The sequence below is a fragment of the Miniopterus schreibersii genome, assembly GCF_964146895.1.
Source record: "Miniopterus schreibersii genome assembly, chromosome: 21".
Taxonomy (NCBI): domain Eukaryota; kingdom Metazoa; phylum Chordata; class Mammalia; order Chiroptera; family Miniopteridae; genus Miniopterus; species Miniopterus schreibersii.
Window position 1 is genome coordinate 9,204,584 of NC_138123.1, and position 18,225 is coordinate 9,222,808.

General features: G+C 51.6%; 1 protein-coding gene across 3 annotated transcripts in view; it reads right to left on the reverse strand.

The window, feature by feature from the left end:
• Positions 1-13,539: 13,539 nt before the first annotated feature.
• Positions 13,540-18,225, reverse strand: part of DESI2 (desumoylating isopeptidase 2) — a 28,876-nt gene continuing 24,190 nt past the window's right edge. For all 3 annotated transcript variants that reach the window (XM_081123946.1, XM_081123945.1, XM_081123944.1), the window contains exon 5: positions 13,540-16,889. In XM_081123946.1, the coding sequence (XP_080980072.1) occupies positions 16,666-16,889 (224 nt within the window). In that variant the 3' untranslated portion in view covers positions 13,540-16,665. The remainder of the gene's footprint in view (positions 16,890-18,225) is intronic.

An 18,225-nucleotide genomic window follows, 5' to 3' on the forward strand; every position in this document is an offset into this window, starting at 1 on the left:
TTAGAATATTTTCATTACCCAAAGAACTTGCTGTATAAATGAGCAGTCACTTTCTACCCCCCCCCCCCCCGCCCAAATCTGCCGTGCAAGGTTTGCACAGGACCCAGCCCCTTTCCTCTGAACGTTTAACAGCTTTTAAAGTTTACAGTAGGGAGATGTGGGTGCATTTATCCCCACGGTTAACCACAGGAAAGAAGAGACTGATGCTGATATAACTAAGGCTCAGTCATGCTCACAGACATACGTGTGCGCTCTCACATGCACACAGGACGGCTCCTCTGCCCAACAGAGGGCAGAAACCCTCCACAGCTGTGATGAGAGGGGTTAGGAGGGTGATCTTTTCCCATTTTGCTCCTGCACAGAACCTGTGTAGGCGGCAGGCCCAGGCCCAGGCCCAGGCCAGGCGGACAGATGTGGGGAAAGCTAAGAGCAGGACAGACGGCCACCTTCCCTTTGCTGTTTGGGAATCTGCCTCCCCCATGGCAATGAGGAGAAGGTGGTGACCTGATGATTGCTGGGGCGAGTGGTGGGCTTCTCTGGACAGTCGTCCCCTCTTGTCCACAGTTTCACTCTTTGTGGTTTCAGTTTGAACTGCGGTCTGAGAATATTAAATGGAAAATTCCGGAAATAAACAATCAATGCGTTTTAAATTGTGCACCATTTGGATAGTGATGAAATCTCTCGAGTGCTGCTCGGTCCTGCCCCTCACGTGAACCACCCCGGGTCCAGCGTCTCCACTCGGCAGAGCAGCCTCTCTCTGAAATCAATAAAAATATATTTTAAAAAATAAATCACCAGCGAAATTCTTCTAGGCCAGGTACCTGCAACTCCTGTAACTTTTCTCCATAATAAAAGTAATTTTCACCCTCCAAGTAACTAGTTTGCATCAGGCTCTATCATGAGCACGTCACACACACTTTCATTTAATCTTCCAATAGGCCCATGAAGTGGGTACCTTTATTCCCATGTTACTGATTAGAAAACTAAGGTTTAGAGAGGTAACATGTTTTTCCCGAGTTCAAACTACTAGGTGTCAGGATGAAATTTCCATGCTCTTTGCCACGAAAGAAACTCCCTGTGAGCTCACTGCGTCCGTTAGCATTTCACCGGCCGCTGGGACAGTCACACAGGCTGGTGCCCACAAGCCGATGAGGGATTTGGTTGACGTGACCTGGTACAGCAGGCGCTTGACCTTGGGAAGTCACCTAACCCCTCTCATTCCCAAGTTTCCTGATCTGTAGAAATGGGTAATAATTTATAGTCTCCTATCAAGTTGTCAAGATGCTCCAATGAGATCATTATGAAAGTGCTTTGTAAACTGTAAAAAATACCAGTTAATGTTTTGTTATCTTTGGGGAAATAACAGCAAATGTGAAGGAGGGAGATCAAGTGAGTGAGAATTACACCCTACACAGAGGGAAACCCTAAATAAAGTAGGTGCTAGAGGAGCCAGCCACCCCAGACCAGGGAAGAAATAAAGGAAAGAAGTTCAAGTTCATGGCTGAAAACCCATGTTTTTCTTTTAGCTCCGTGGGAGGGAAGGTTTTTGTTTCAGGGTGGGTACAGGAATATAACTCAGATTTCCCCAGTCGGGGCCTTTGATGTGTTACCGTGATTCACAGGCTCTGACTCACATGTTAAGTTCTCACCAGTAAATTACTGATCGTTTATATTCCTTACCGAGCAAGGGGGATTACACAACTGTTTTCAGTCTGTCCCTTGGATTTATCTGACAGGATAATTTCAGGAAGAAAAACCTCCTCTCCACTCCCCTGCAAAGGAAAAAACCCCTCCATACTGTCTTCAGGAGTCACATTTTCAAAATGCTCGTTAAAATCGACCTCAGGGCTGTCGTGGGCACACTTTGGAAACTACCGTGTAATCTTGGTTACTTGAGGATGCCCCGGGAGGCCTCCCTCTCGGTCTCGAGGAGCTCATCTAAGAATCTCCCCCAAACACATGCAGCGCTTCCCCAGGGAGGTCCAGCAGAATAAAAATGTCCCTACCTCGCTACACCTGGATCAGTGACATGCATTTCCTAGAGGCTCAGCATGGGTCTAGGCCCAGGGAGAAATAAAGGGGAATATAAGATACGGTTCCCTGTCCTCAAGGCATCTGGAGACCGGTTGGAGAGACAATGTAGGATGCCCAGTGGGTCTCCATGGGCAGGACTCAGTGTGGCTCAGTGGTGGGAGGAGAGCGGTCCGGAGAATGGGCACAGCATCGATAAAGTAATGAGAGTGTGTGTGTGTGTGTGTGTGTGCGCACCAGGAGGAGGCTGAGTACTGCTGAGTCCTGATGAGAAATAAACTCGGCTGAGAGAATGGGGTGGGGTCATGAAGGGCCCCGAAAGCCAGAAAGAGGTGTGGGCCTTGGGACGGGGGATAACGGAGGTGCCAGCAGGCCTCCCCTGGGCAGAGGAAAGCAACGTGAAGACGCCTCGCGGGACATGCCGGAGGGGTGGGGGAGGCCCTCGGTCACCCAAGTGGTGAATGTTTGCATCGGTGGGGAGGGAGATGAACAGGCAGGTGGGAGCTTATAATAAAGAGCGATGTCAGACTTGCTCTGCAGCGGACTGGGGGAAGGAAGGAGAGGGGCATGGCCCTCCCTGAGGACCCCGCGTGGAGCGAGAGATTGGGGGGCCCCGGCACGGGTCACAGGCTGGACGTTCCCCTTTCCCTCTGCAGCCCTGTTGTCTTCACTCATCTGCTGCGTTCATTTCTCGCCGTGACACCTCCACACCCACCACTCGTGTGGCTTCCTGAGGCTCAGCCTAGGCCAGGCTCCTGATGGCCCAGCGAACAATCAGTCAGTGAGTTGATCCCGGTCGTGCGGGGAGGGAAATCCTCTGTGGGTTATTGAGAACCTGGAATTGTTGGCTCTAAGGAAGGGATTCTGAGCCTGGGAACGATGGACAGATTTCAGAGGGTCCGCGGACTCAGACGGCAGTTTACTAACATCTAACGAAACCCAGCGTTTCCTTCGTTTATATAAATTCAGTCAACAGAGCACAGTGGCATTAGCAGTCCCCGTGACTTTCACCAACGGAACTCACATTTTCATGTCACATTATCGCCGTTTCAGATACCGTGGATTATTGTTGGCACTCATCGCTTTTGCCATTCAGATAGTTTATTAGACATGCTGCCCGATCTTGCTACTAAGTATGCTTATAATGAAACAAACCAGTTATCGCAAAATTTATTTTATTTTTATTTTTTAAAAATATATCTATTGATTTCAGAGAGAGGAAAGGAGAGGGAGAGAGAGGGATAGAAACATCAATGATGAGAGAGTCATTGGGGATCGAACCCACAACCCGGGCCTGTGCCCTGACCTGGAATCGAACCCCGATAGCCTGGATCCTAGGTCGACGCTCAACCGCTGAGCCACACCCGGCTGGGCAGTTATCACAAATTTTAAAAATCTTTGATTTGTTTCCTTTATAACCCCATGTAGTTGACTTTTAAGGCGCATAGAAACCTTATTCTTAGAGAGGTCCACAGGCCTCGCCAGACTCCTGTGGCTCAACAAAGGTTAAACAATCCCTCTGAATTCTCATCAGTTTGCCTCTGAGCTGTGTTGCTCCGCGTGGAGTTGCTGAAGTTCACTCTAAGTATGACTCACACATTAAAGACCTGCCACAACATGGGACCCGATGGAGCGCGGTTGCCTGGAGACGAAGGCCCGATTAGATTTTTTACTTTTTTTTTTTTAAAGAAAAGAAAGCATCAGATGACTACGGAAGGCTGACACATGGTCCCCTTACTTCCACATATTTCAAAAGACCACTCCCGGAATCCCCAGCCCCCGCCAGAGCTCAGAGGGCCCTCTTCCCACCCTGCACCTCCTGACTCATTTGCTTTCATCTCAGGGTCTGCTGCAGGTCGGGGTGGGGAGAGTGGGGAGCGACATACTTGGAAATAACCATACAAATCCTCGTGTCTTTAAATATTTATTAAGTACTTTCTGCATCCAGGATGGTGTGCCGGGTGCTAATACATTTCAACGAGCCTCAGTTTCCTCATGAGTTCACGTTTGATTGCACTTAACAAAGTAGTTTCACGCTTTCCATTCAATTCTCACGCTGTCGAAGCTGAGACAATACTCTCTGCTTTATATATGAAGAAACAGGCTCAGAAAGGTGAGGAAACTTCCCCCCTGGCAGGGGCAGAGCCGGGGCTTTGGGACAAACCCTTTGTTGCCCCACGGCTGCTTCTTCGGATTTTGAGTGTTGTGTGTGCTGGGCCTCAGTGAGGGGACAGCCCCTCTGATCTACTGCTGGGGGTCGGTTTCTCTGTTGTCACTTGCGACCTGTGGTGGCTGGGGATGGGTGTGGGTGATCAGGACCCCGACCCCCCCTAGTTGGACCCAGGGGAGTGGCCCGGGGTTAGAAATAACATGACAATCAGCATCCGGCAGCCTGGAGAAGCTCACGGGTGTGCTCTCTTTGCTCCTGGGCATGGCTCCCTCCATAACCTCCCAGGACTTAAATTCTCAGGAGGTAGTGCAAAGCCATTATCCTAGACCGGTGCCCATCGGGTGGTGCCCCGGCCTCCTGGAAGGTGCTCTCGGTTGAAAAGAGCCCACACTTCTCAGGCCCTACCCCAGTTGGGCAAATATCCCATAGCCCCCCTTCTTTCAGCTCCTCCGTTAGCCTCCTAATTGCAGTTTTCATTCCCCTGAATCTTGACTCCTACAGGGCTCTTTCTGTAGATGGATCATCTCCATCGATTCGGCGTTGATGCTGCTGGAGTTGAAAGGCGACACAGTCGGCCTGATATCCAGGAAAACCAAATCCTGGTTTTTCAGGCTTCTCAACAGCTTCGTGCCTGAAAAAGACTCTGTTAATGATTTCATTGACAGACCTTGAGGAATGTTCCAATTATAAAGCATTAGGCCTTCTGTTAGAAAGAAGTAAAATTTAAAAAATCTATTTGTATTACCTTCCAAAAAAAAAAAAGGTACAACCTGAGAAACTGTAGTGCTTCTAGCTCAGAGATACTAGGTGAGCAGTTCACACTTAATAGATTCCGTGACAGACGTCCTCTGTCTTTGCAAATGCCTTTGTAGACTGGAAAGCTAAAAATAGAGCTGAAGATAACACTCATCACTAAAAGATACACTGGGAGGTCTGCCGGGTGCAGTGATTTCAGGGGCTGGCAATTTTCTGCTGAATGGGAGCTGGTTGGATAATCCCCCTAGATTTTCAGGTTATAATGCTGCGCAGCGCCGAGGACTGTCAGGCATTTGAAATTCACATTATCTGGGTAATAGAAACAGGCCGTGCATGTGGCGATCCAGGGCGGATGGCAGCTCTCACTCACAGGTGGAAGCTGGCTTTGGATTCGAGAAATCCAAATTCCCAGCCTGATTTTCTAGCGGGTTATGGTATGACCTTGAGGCATTGCTTCACGTGTTCTGAAAAATCGTCGTCTGGCCCGTCCAACAGGGTGAGTATTTCTTGCTTGGAAGGGTCTTGGGCGGAGGAGATCCCGGGGCAGAGGGTGGAGGAGCGTGGCTGTGTCCGTGTCCCAGGCCCTTTCCCTCTGAGCTTCACTTTTCCTTTGGAAATTCTCTCTGGGTTCCCTCTGCCCTGACCTCACGTGGGTATGAGCTGTCCACGGTTTCCATTCCGAGCTCTGCCTGGGGACTATTAAAATACCGATTGATACCTTCCTAATCACAAAGTGCCCTGGCATCATCTAAAAAAATTACAAGGACAGCAAGAGGACAACTGAAATTCGTAAGACACAGGGAGAACTGAAAGACTAAGCACAATTATGTTTAGAAACCGTAGGCCACTGGCCCTACAGCAGCTAACGTGAGAACCAGGCCAACGGAGCTGCTTCCTTCGCCACCGGGGTTGGAGATAACGACGTCCTGTCCTCAGAAGTCCCTTGTGGCTTTGTCTCAGCCCCTTTCCTTTCAGTTCCCTATCTCCGTGGGGCCAGGGCTTCCTATTTCCCACCCCAAGACACCCGACTGAGTGTCTCGTCCTTCCCCAAGAACATAAGATCCCCTATTTGCCTGGTTCGAGCCTTCCAGGCCTGCTCCATCCCTCCCTGATTTTCCATCTGGGAGGGCAAGTCAAATTCCCAACTGGTTCTCAAGGCAGGGGTGATGTCCCCGAGCCTTCCCTGGCTTGGCCTGTCCCCTCTGCTGCGCTATAAAGCCTTCCACAGCGATTTACACTTCAGGGTCCTCACCTGTGAAATGGGGGTGCTATGGGCCTCGTGAGGCTGAAATGAGATCACGTGTAAAATGGAGTCGATGAATGATGATGGTGGCTACCACCTCGAGCTCACGGGGCAAGAGAAACGTGCAGCAGCCCCCTCTTAGCTGCAGGTTTGCTTTCAGCCACGGTCAACCGCAGTTCCAGAATATTAAATACTCAGAAACCTAAGCATGTACGTTCTTTTTTACAGGCAAAAGGAAAGAAACCATTCTTTGCGCAGTTGATCCTGGAAAATATATGGAGTTTGGATGACGCTATCTTTTAAATGCCATCTTTTAAAGGTTAAATGGAAGATTCCAGAAATAAACAATTCATGTGTTTTAAATTTCACGCTCTTCTGAGTGCCTCACTTCAGCTCATCACATAGGCTGTAACTCGTAGGCATGTACATACAGAAAGAGGAACTAGGGGACAAAGGATTTGCAGAAATCTTGGGGAGAATGCTTTAGGCTTCCACAGGCCGTGGTCTGGGGGCCTCCAGGGAAGGCCGTGTCTGAGAGCAAGGTTGCACTGACACTTCAGCGGCTGTGACATTCTGAGGATAAGATCTACCCACCGTCGGTCACAGGGAGAGACTCTGCTGCCCTCGGTGTGTGCTTGGGTGGCACACACGCATTTCAGGGTGTAATCACCCGCTGTCCTTGGGTACAGAATTTACTTTCCTAATACGGACACCAGGCCTTTCCCAGGATGCACTTATTTAATCAAAACTTTATCTCAGGCCCGGCCGGGCATGGCTCAGCGGTTGAGCGTCGACCTAGGATCCAGGCGATCAGGGTTCGATTCCCGGTCAGGGCACATGCCCGGGTTGCGGGCTGCAGCCGATCAATGACTCTCATCATTGATGTTTCTATCTCTCTCTCCCCGTCTCCTTTCCTCTCTCTGAGATCAATAAAGATATATTAAAAAACAAAAACAAAAAACCCCACAACTTTATCTCAGAATATCTGGAGAAAACATCTGGTTCTTATACTAAAGAGTAATTTTGGAAGGGTCACCTTGTGAAGTTTATGTTCTGTTTTGTTCAAATGCCATAGCCCACTTCTGGCCTAGTTTCCTGGGGAATGGCAGGTGTCGCCCTGGGTGATCTCAGTCTCCCACCTCATGTCTCTGCTTACAAATATGTCCCTTTCACATATAGGGATGATGTCACCGAGTGAGCCTTGCTGGAACTGAGTGCTGGCTTGCTCTTCTAGTCCTAGTGTGTGGCTGGCGCCGCTCCCCTAGTACCTGGTTGCAGGGTCAGCAGGTGTCTGAGGCGGGAGGGTTAAGGCTGTCGAGGTGACAAGACTATCTCATGGGCAGGGTCCCCTTGGCACTGTGCTGTGTCCTACAGAGCTACTGACCTTCACTCTTCATGCTACAAAAAAAACCCAAAGCCATCTGTTTTCTTCTACCCCGTATCTCTGCATCAAACATTTTCTTGGGAAGTTTCCAGGAGTTTGAGCTCACAGAGCTTGTCATTAGCGCTAGGCCTTCAGAAACAAAGGCCCTGCGGGGACCCCTGTTAGGAGACTCACGTGTGCTGCGGAGGGTCCGGGGCAGGAGAGGTGAGCAGGCGGGATGGAGAGGATCTCACAGCAGCGGAGTGTGTTTATTGAGCACGTGCTCTGTGTCAGGCCTTGCGTGAAGGCCCTATGTGCTTTGTCTCATGGTGACACTGTAAGACAGGTGGGAACAGTTCCCCCCTGCTGTGATAAGACGGCCCCTGACTTAGTCAAGGCCTATTGGTAATTCTGAATCAGGTCTATGTGACCCCAGAGCTAATCCTCATAATTGTGCTCTTCCCTTTCTCTCTCTCTTTTTAATATATTTTTATTGATTTCAGAGAGACAGAGAGAGAGACAGAAAGAGAGAGAGAGAGAGAGAGAGAGAGAGAGAGAAACATCAATGATGAGAGTCATTGATCAACTGCCTCCTGCACGCTCCTGACTGGGCATCGGGCCTGCAACCCGGGCATGAGCCCTGACCGGGAATTGAACCGCGATCTCCTGGATCCTACTTCGATGCTCAACCACTGAGCTACACTGGCCGGGCTCTACTTTCTCTTTTTCTGGATGTTGAGGGTACCAAGGGCTATGTCCAAATCTCCTGCCACCTCTTTAAAATCCTGGAGCAGGTTTCTGCACCATTGTCTTATAATGTGAGCTCTTAGTAACTTTGGAGACTCCAGGTCTCTGGTGCTCTTCCTGGACCTGAATCAGGACAAGGGGGCCTGAGAAGTCTGCTTCTGCTGGGGTTGGGGGATGTGGAGAGTGCTCCAGACTCTGGCCAGCTTTGGGTCCAGATCTCCTGAGAGACCTGGAGGAAAATTCCCCAAAGTTTCTTTATGGAGAGAGCCCTGGACTCTCCCATGACCACGGCAGAGTAGCAAATAAAAATACAGGATGCCCATGCCCTGGTTGGTGTGGTTCAGTTGGTTGAGCACTGTCCTGTGCACCGAAAGGTCACTGGTTCGATTCCCAGTCAGGGCACGTGCCCAGGTCGCAGGTTCATTTCCCAGTCGGGGTATGGGAAGCAACTGATCGATGTTTTTCTCTCACATCGATGTTTCTCTCTCCCTCTCAAAAATAAACAAAAACATATTTAAAAAAAAAATATAGGATGCCCAGTTAAATTTGAATTTCTAGTAAATAAATAAATTTTTAGTATACTTATGTAATATTTGGGATATGCGCACACTAAAAGAACTATTTGTTGTTTATCTGAAATTCAATTTTAACTAGGTATCCTGTATTTTATCTGGCAATCCTAGACCCAGGGTCCTTGAGGACTGGACAGCTGTTTGGTGACAGGTGTCTGAAACTCCGATCTCTAAGCCAGGCCTGAGGTGTGTCTGAGGTTTCCTAGACCTTCGCTGGTGGCTTGGGGACACTGGTGGCCTGAGAGCAGCTGCAGAGGCACAGGCCTCGCAGGAGCTGCATTAAGGGAACCTTTGCACACAGGAATCTGAACACTATGCCCGGCCGGGCGTGGCTCAGCGGTTGAGTGTCGACTTAGGATCCAGGCGATTGGGGTTCGATTCCCGGTCGGGGAACATGCCCAGGTCGCGGGCCTGATCAGTGACTCTCTCATCGTTGATGTTTCTATCTCCCTCTCTCGCTCTCCTTTCCTCTCCCTGAAATCAATAAAGATATAAAAGGAAAAAAAAGAAAAAGGAATCTGAACACTAGGATGCCAAGCAAGTGCCTCCTGGTGTCTTGAGCATGGAGTGACCCAGGAATAGAGGGGGCTTTAAGGCCAAATAAAATGGGAAGCAGAGCCAGTCTGACACTGTGTTTGTTTTTTAAGGCTGACATAATAAAATACCAGACTGCGCGGCTTAAACATCAGTGAGATTTATTTTCTCACAGTTCTGGAGGCTGGAAGGCCAGGATCCAGGTGTTGGCAGGTTTGTTTTTTTTCTGAGGCCTCTCTCTTTGGCTTTTAGATGGTGGCTTCCTACCTATATTTTTACATGATCTTCCTTCTGTGTCTATGTCCTAAACTCTTCTAAGGACACCAGTCATACTGGATTAGGGCCCACCCTCGTGACATCATTTAAACTTAATTACCTTGTTGGACTCTATCTTCAGATATAGTCCCACTCTGAAGTTCTAGGGGTTAGGCCTTTCATTTTAGGAATTTTGGGGGGTGGGACACAATTTAGCTCTTAACAGCCGGAAGAAGATTCAGGAAGCATGTGAGTTGGTTTGTGCAGGGAAACGACTTGCTCTATCTTGGTGCCCTGGGGGACCTTGCATATAATTACATAGGCCACACGGGCCAGGCTTGAACTGTAGCTGAATCTAAATCTTGGCAGAACACCCTGTAATCCTCCCGGAACATGAGGGCCTTAGGGGGCTTGCAAGGAGCTCAAGACCACTCCCACTGGCCTCCTGTCGCCCTGGCAGCCCGTGGTGACACGGTTCTGGTGATGCATGAGACTGCCTGCCTTATTCTCCCCCCACGGAGGGCCCAGTTGCAGCCTGTCACCTAGCTGCACCAGCTCCTCAGCAACAGGGTGTCCCACCATTCGGGTGCAGGCCCCTGGCCCCTTTTGTCTCAGCGTTGCCCGGAGCGCAGGCTGCGGGGAGCTGGCATCTTTGCCCATGCAAATAACGTCCCATTTGGGGCCTGTCGTTCCTTTCCCAGCCGAATCTGTCAGTCAGGATTTACCTTGCGCTTGACTCTTTGGCACAGGAGGCAGGAAGCGCAGACAGCAGGAATCCACGGAGGAGGCCCCTGCGGAGAAGGGGGAAGGAGCACGCAAAACATAAAGCCTTCTTAAAGGGGAATGGCTCGCGGGGCCCTGCTCCACGCGGCACAGCAAGGTGCGGGGCAAACAGAGGACACTCAGGGTGTGCTCCGGGGTGATGCAAACTGAAAGGCTCCCGCCCAGATTATTAGAAATTTAAAAAGTTGCTAGAAATAAGGACTGGATAGCTGTGGGTTTTTTTTTCCCCTTCCTGTTTTTTACATCTGGAGGCTACACAAATATTGAATGCTGACCCCTAACTATTGGGGTCACTCTACTGGTAGGGCGAATAGTTGAAAGCTCAACAGCAGCATAGTCATTTAACATCCTGAGGTTCAAAGATTTTGGGTTCCAATCATGTCTCCTTAATTTACAAGCTACGCCAGCCATCTCCGGTCAACGATTTTACCTCTTTAGGCTCTGAGTTTGCTCAGTCTGCAAAATGGGGATTTTCCTTCATCTGAGTTGTTGTAAGGATTGTGTAAAAATAATTTACTCACTGTATACTTCCTATGTGCCCAGCATGTGCTAAATGTTTTATGTGTATTTTCTCATTTAATTCTTAAAACCACCCCCAGAGGTGGGACTGTGATTTTCACAGATGAGCAAGTTGAGGCACTGAGAGGCTGCGTCACTGGCCCACGGTTAAAGCTGGTAAATGCTGGAGCCAGAACTCAAACGCAGGCGGACTCACTCTGAGCCCGCTCACCGGTCAGTGGGCTACCAGCAATTAGGCCAACTGTTAGGTAAAGTGCCTAATAACCACGGGAGCTGTTGCGATTTTTTAACTTTTCCTTGCTTGAACTTGAGAGAACACTGACAAATGCAAACACGTCTATAAAGAAGCAGGATAAAAGATGTTTTCTTTCTTTTATGTATTTAAAAAAGATCCCCCCCCCAAAAATCTTATGTTTGTGATCAGAAAAAAAAGTATCAGGGCGGGGGGGAAGTTAATCATAATCTCACAAGGAAAGGCCTTTGGGGGAGGCCCAAAGGAGATCTTTCCATAAACCCTGGTTTCCTGTTGGCAGAAAAATACGGAAACCAGTCCAGACACCGACGCCTCCAGGGCGCACACCCGGGCCCGACACCCAGCGTCGGTGGGCCCCGGGCGTGGATGCCCAGTGCAGGAGCAGACGAGGGGCACCGCCTAGGCGCTTTGGGGGTTACCTGGACTCTGGACTCGGGGTTCCGCTCAGTCGCTGGGGGCGGGGCTGCGCTCCAGCGGGAGGCGAGCGCGCGCTCTGCGGGGCCTTGTGAGGTCACGGCGCGCGTTTCCCTGGCAACCTACACCCGCGTTAGGCCGCGCGCGTCCCACTCCCCGGGAGGTGGCAGACGGGGACCGAGGCGTGAGAAAGGGCGGCTTCGTGTCCTCGAGGCCTTCGCGGAGTCGCGCGGACCGTCAGTTCCCGAGACAGAGACTTGGGCCGCGACCTGAGCCCCGCGCGCTCCCGGAGAGGCCCGGGCGGCGCATGGAGGACACGTGGCCCTGCGGCCCCCTGCGCGGGGGTCGGCTCGAGCTGCTGGAGACGGTGGCGCTGAAGCGGGGCGGCCCCCGGCGCGGGGAGCCCGAGAAGGCGGGGCTGCGCGCGGCCCCCGCGGCCCCCGGCGACGGCGGCTCCCGCTCCGGCTGCTGGTTCTGGCGGCGGCTGTTCCGGCGGGACGCGGCCCGCGGCCGGCGCAGGAAGAAGGCCAAGCCCGCGTGGCCCGGCGACGCGGCCCCGGAGCGCGGCCCGTGGGGCCCGAGCCTGCAGAGGCTGCTGCAGCGCCTGGCCACGTGGCGGCGCTACCTGCGGAGGCGCGGGGAGCCCGAGCGGCGCGAGGAGATCCCGCTGCTGCTGCTGGAGCGCGTGCGGGGCGTCGCCTAGGCCGCGGGGACCCGCCGCCCCAGCCCGGCCCCGCGTCCCAGCCCCCCCCAACCCCGGTTTGGTTTTGTTTAACAAAGGCAAGGAATGGAAATAAACAAGCCCCGTGTGCATGGACTTTGGGGAGATACGCATTTGAACCCCGGCGTCTCCGTGTTGAGTTTTTGGCGAAGGGAACTCGCTCTGCCCTGTGCGCTTCCCTCGGGGCCCACGCAACCCGAGGGGCCGGGTGGTCTCGTCCTAACGCCCCCTGAGAGCGTGGGAGCCGCGTGGTTTTCAGCCCCAGTCCGCGCAATGACCGGGGGGCGCACCTGCTGCGGGCGGGACGCCGCGTTTCTCGCGCCCGCGCGCGCGCAGCGCCGTTAGACGGCGGCCGGCGGCTGGGGCGCGCGGTTTGCAAAACTAGATCCAGAGGGAAAGAGCGAAGGGGGGGGAGGCTGCGGGCGCCTGGGGGGGGCTTCAGGCTCTTCCTTTCCTCGTCGTGGAACACTTGGTGATGACACTCTGGCCCTTCATTCGTCTGATGGAAGGAAAACGCTGGCCGTGAAAGTGCGCGCAGCAGCCGAAAGAGCTGAAAAAGAGACGAAGCCGCCAGAATCGGCTCTCCGCGGGTCTGCCCGGGCCGCCCTTCCCCTCCCCCAGCCACGCGGCCCGCCCCTCTAACCAGCGGGCCAGAGCCGCCGCCGCGCGCTCCCGCCTGCCTCCTGCCGCGGCGAGCCTGGGGGGCCTGGGGGGCCGGGCCCTCGCCGCCTGCGAGCCTCTTCTGCTTCTGCTCGGCTCCTCCGACCTCACCCCCGTTCTCCTCCACTGGCCCTTTTGCTGATTCAAAAGCTTCTCTTCGGCCCTGGCCAGTGTTGCTCGGTGGCTAGAGCACTGGCCCGCGCGCGCAGGGTCTTGGGTTCGATTCCCGCTCAAGAGCACAGGCCTGGGTGGCAGGTTCCCCGCCCGGTGTGCAGGCCCGGGGCTGCTCCTCTGCAGGCCCCCCCCCCTGCAGGTCACGCTCTCGTGGCGGCTGAGGACTTGGCCGCGGCCCTGCGCTCCAGGGGAAAGCGCGAGGAGAGCCTGCGTGCGACCACACGAGAAACACGACGGGGTGGGGCGGCCACGCCTCTGCAGGAGCAGGTGGGAGTCTAGGGTTTGGAAAGTAACCTCCCCCCCAACACAAGCACATAACAGAAATAGAGGCCAGAAGCGCTGTAAACCATTTCTTAGAAAAGTATCTTTTAATAAATCGATGTATTTCAATGTTGTTAACATGATAGCCCAATGCTGTATCAAGGTAGCAAAAGTGAAGACTCCCGGTATTTCTTGTATAAACACTATGAGTGACAGTACATGTGCGTTCAACTCCACGAGACATCATCTTCGGGCTCATGACGGGTAACAGCTGTCACACCGTCCGGGCAGCGACCACGCGTGTACCGGCCGCGCCCACCGAGGTCAGGATGGAGCTGCGCTCCCAGGACCACGGGGAGAAGGGGCGCGGGCTGCAGGGCCACCTGCCGAACAGACCCACGTCTTCCAAACGTAAAGTTCCGGAGCATCTTAGACACGGATCAGGACCCCGCAGCGGTGCAGGTTTCTACCCGTTTGGTGACGGAAAGCGGCCGTGGACACGGCCCGCATTGGTCTGCAGCGCTGACCTCCGCGTCCACGGTGCTGTCGCCGGCTGGACCCTGTACGCCCTGCTCTGGGCAGGGGCTGGTGACGGGACCGTGCACTGTTGCTGTGGGCCAGAGCTGTAGTCGGCTGGGCTTCAGGCATCACCCGGAGGCTCCCTAATAGCATCACCACCTTCCAACCCCTCAGGCCCCCTCCTTAGGGTTGGAAAAACACACCCAAAAGCACTTAAGTAGAACCCAGCATCTTCTGACCCTCTAACACTAAATTACTGTCCAACCAACCACCGGAAATATGCTTCACTTGGTCACAAGTGAACATCTGACTCCATCGTATTGCCTGTATCTCAAAGACCAGATTTTCCTTAACAGAGATCAGGTTGAGAGCAAGTCTTTCTCTCCAAGGGCGAGGAAAAGCTGGTCAAGTGCTAGTCAATGAAACCCATTCTCAATTAGGAACTGTAGAGAAGGGATTGGCTTACGTGAGATTTCCTAAAGATATTTCTCTCTCTCTCAACCTTGAGTACAATTAGACTGGGATCCATCGCAGGTCCAGAATTTCATCAGCTGATTGTTACTATAATTGGCCTCGAGCCACAATGTACTTCTGAAACTAGGACTCTAGAGTATTTTAAAATTCCAAGTGCTGCAGTTTAAAGTAAATACAACAAAATACAAATAAAGTTATCTGTGCACTGAGGTGCTGGGTTCTGAGTGAGCACAGATTGGATGTTCCTGGCTTTCCACCAGGAAGGATCTAACGCACGGCCCCCCCTCCATGTGTCAGCAACCTGGCTTTAAACCATATGCATCCGAATGAATTAGGAAAACCGTGACCTACCACATTGTGAAGAGTCCCAAGCAAACTGTATCGTGTACTTGTCCCTAACCTGGATTTGGTGACAGGCCTCGAGTGAACAAATTCACTGCTCGCCTCTTAGTGTTTTATTCTAATCTCCCTTTAGACCGGAACCAGGTCACATTCCCATGAAGGTCATGTATTCTTTCTTCTTCCTGTCGCATCTCTTAAAACAAGTGCTCTGCCCCCTAGAGAACTGAGACTAACTCGTACAGGCTTTCCTCTCCGGAAACAGAACAAAGCATAGATTAGGTTCAGTGGCTTTGCTTTCCTCGGGTCAACGCTTATAGCTCGAGGTTTATCTTCCCCATGAACAGGGTGTGCTTAAGTTGATAAAATGAATCAAAACCAGCTTATGGGAAAGTTAAAAATGTGGTTTACTGAAAGATACTTATCTTTACAAAGAGGAGGGGCACTAACAATCCAGTCTAGACGCTGAAGTAAAAGTGGATGACTTTAAAACAAACCACATATAGAAAGCTGGAGTCACTGCCTTGGGTAGTTTGTACACTGCATCCAGTATTTCACATAGGACATTCATTCTTAAGGCAGAAAGAGTGAATATGACAGGTAATGACTTGGCTCTTATGTCCAAGGTCACGCTGGGAGTAGACTCGAGCAGACGGATCCTTGCTAATGAGGACCTATCTGGTGACAATTCCATCCTTGAGTATGTTTTGTGAGAGACATACGTTTGAGAGAACAGAAAGAGGGATTTTAAGATATACAAATGTGATTTTTAAACAAGGTCAATGAGACTAGGTTTTCCATTATGAGGTGAAACTACTCCCATAACAAACTAACAAACTCAACATAGTCTTTCTGATGTGATACATAAACTGTGTGAAATATCAAACAATTACCTTTTTGGAGTGTGATACTGTAGACCAGTTTTCAAGGTCTAGTATAAAAGGCAGCCTGAATAGTTAAAAGCAGTTGAATGTCAACTCGCCCTGCTACTCGGAAGGCTACCATTTAGGGTGTTCCTACCCCATTCACAAAACCCTGTGCAGGGAGGATGTCAGTGTGTTAAAATAAAAATGAAGGCCCCCCCCCCCAACACGTGTGCAAAACCACTTGTCAGTTACTAGCAAGAAGGTCTTTAACAAAAAACATCTTAATTACAGAGTCAGAGGCATCAAAGCCGTCTAGACGGACACAAGAATGGACCATCCTGCCCGGCTGGATGGATATTTGGGATGAGAGCAACCGGTTGCAGGGCGGGAACCTCGGATGTGCTGCTGAGTGGGAGGGGAGGAGAGCTAAGAGGAAGGAAGCTGGAGCCCGCTGCTCAGCCGGCCAAGGCCCACCCTCGGCTGCGTGTGCTCCTTCACCTCTGCATCCTGGTGCCAAAACCTTAACAGAAACAAACAAACCTGAAAGACAATTCTTAAGCAGGTGATGGTGACTGTAACCGCCTAAGTACCTTTTTGTGTGCCTATTATCTATGCCATCGTTCTGGCAATTGTCGGAAGTGTACAAAGATTACCTGCCTAATATTGAAGACATGAAGATTTTCTTCTTTCACGGTGGCAGGAGTCCATGCAAGATTTGTAAACAGCGATACAAAATACTGTAAACATAACTTAACAGAGCTCGTATAAAACAGAAGTAAATCCGAATTTACAAGTGGGTAAAAAAAACCAGAGGGTAGCTTCACGCAAAGTTCTCCCTCCTGCGCCAAGTGGTTTGATTACAAATATAATCCTGAGCTGTAAAACTGGGATTTGGGGGAGAGCCATCTTTGCATACAAAATATCCAAAGGACGCTTCTCTTTTACTTCTCGCTAGTGATATTCAACTGCCGGAGACAGTTCCGAACGTGTGACTTTGGAGACATTTATAGTTTAGTGTGGCGCCCGGGCCTGCAGCCCGCCGCGGGGGCCATGGCGGCCGAGGCGACGGCGTCCTCGGCCTCCTCCAGTTCGTCCTGCAGCTCCTGGCTCACGCTGGACTGCAGGGCGGCGGGGGTGAGCCACTCCTTGGGGAGGCAGCTCTGGAGGAAGGGGATGCAGGAGCTGAAGTAGGCGAGCCGATTGATCCAGCGCGGAATCTCCTTCCCGCAGAGAATCTGGAGGGAGAAACAGGTGCGAGGTGACAGTTAAGGGGAACCGGCCGCTGCCAAGGAGGGGGGACCGGTGTTCAGAAAAGCCACTGCAACTAGCCCGTGGGGAGGTGACTTCAGGCCTCTGGAAACAAACAGCTCCCTAACTCGGGGGCCTGGGGTCCCTACTGCCAGCTCCACCCCTTCCTTTCTGAAGAACCTTGGCAAGCTGCTTACTTTCTACATCTGTAAACTGAGCTAATTCCATTCGGCTCCTTTCTCTCTTTGATCCTTGCAACTGCTCTGAGACAACACACGCAGGAAAGACTTGTAAATACAGGCGCTACCGGAGTCACCGAGGATCCGGGCAGCAGGCGCAGGCAATCTTGGGCATTTTCCTGCCTGTGAATTCTCCCCTTTCCCAGATTCTTTCTGCGTCCCTCCAGCCTCTAGCGCTCCGCTCCTCCTGGTGCTCATCTCACCCCATTGCTTCTGTCCTTGACCCGGTTTTTCCCTGGAGCTCCCACTCACACGGGTCCAGAAAGAAGCATCTCCCCAGAGGAAGGCCTGGCTCTGTGACTGCTTAAGTCTACTAGGGACAACAGAGGCAGAATGGGGGTCAGAGGGAGTCCCTCAGCGGATCCCTCCTCCTGGGTCTTTTATAAAACTAACTACTCTTTATTGCCCTCTTTCCTTCTACAGGCAATGCTGGGCTTCACCAAGTCCATGTTCCAAGGTCCTTTCGGCATTCTTGCCTCCAATCATGCCAAAGATTGTGATCATGTGACCTACAAGTGCCATCCATCTCTTAGATGATGACTTAGGAAAGAGGTTTCAAAGTAATATTTCCCAAAATTAGCTGATATGTAAACAGGCTGACGCCTGTAACTAAGCAATGTAACTTTTCTCCCTAAAAGTGTGGCCTTGCGCCTGAATGGTTACTGACCTTACAGGATACCACTGCCATCTGTTTACTCTAAAAACACAGACAGACAGCCATTACATTACATTTTACACCCAAGACACACGAAGGGATATCTGCATAGTCGAAGGTTAACCACAGGACGTGGTGACTGCGGATATCTGGCTAATGTATGGCCGCTGCTGACTGCTGAGCCGGCATTTCTTCACTGCACTTCCTAAGTCTGAGTTTATCCTGTGATCCACCTTCCTCCGTCTATCCGTGTGCTTCCCGGGAAGCCGACTTCATCTCAACCCCTGGGGCAGTAACTGGATCAGCCTACAACAGAGTTCTGTAAACTAAAAGCCACCTGTTTTTGCATTCCTTATAAATGCAATGTCTGGGTTCAAGAAAGCTCTGAGCCACCTTCCTTCTTCCCTGAAAATTGAGCAGGTCACCTCT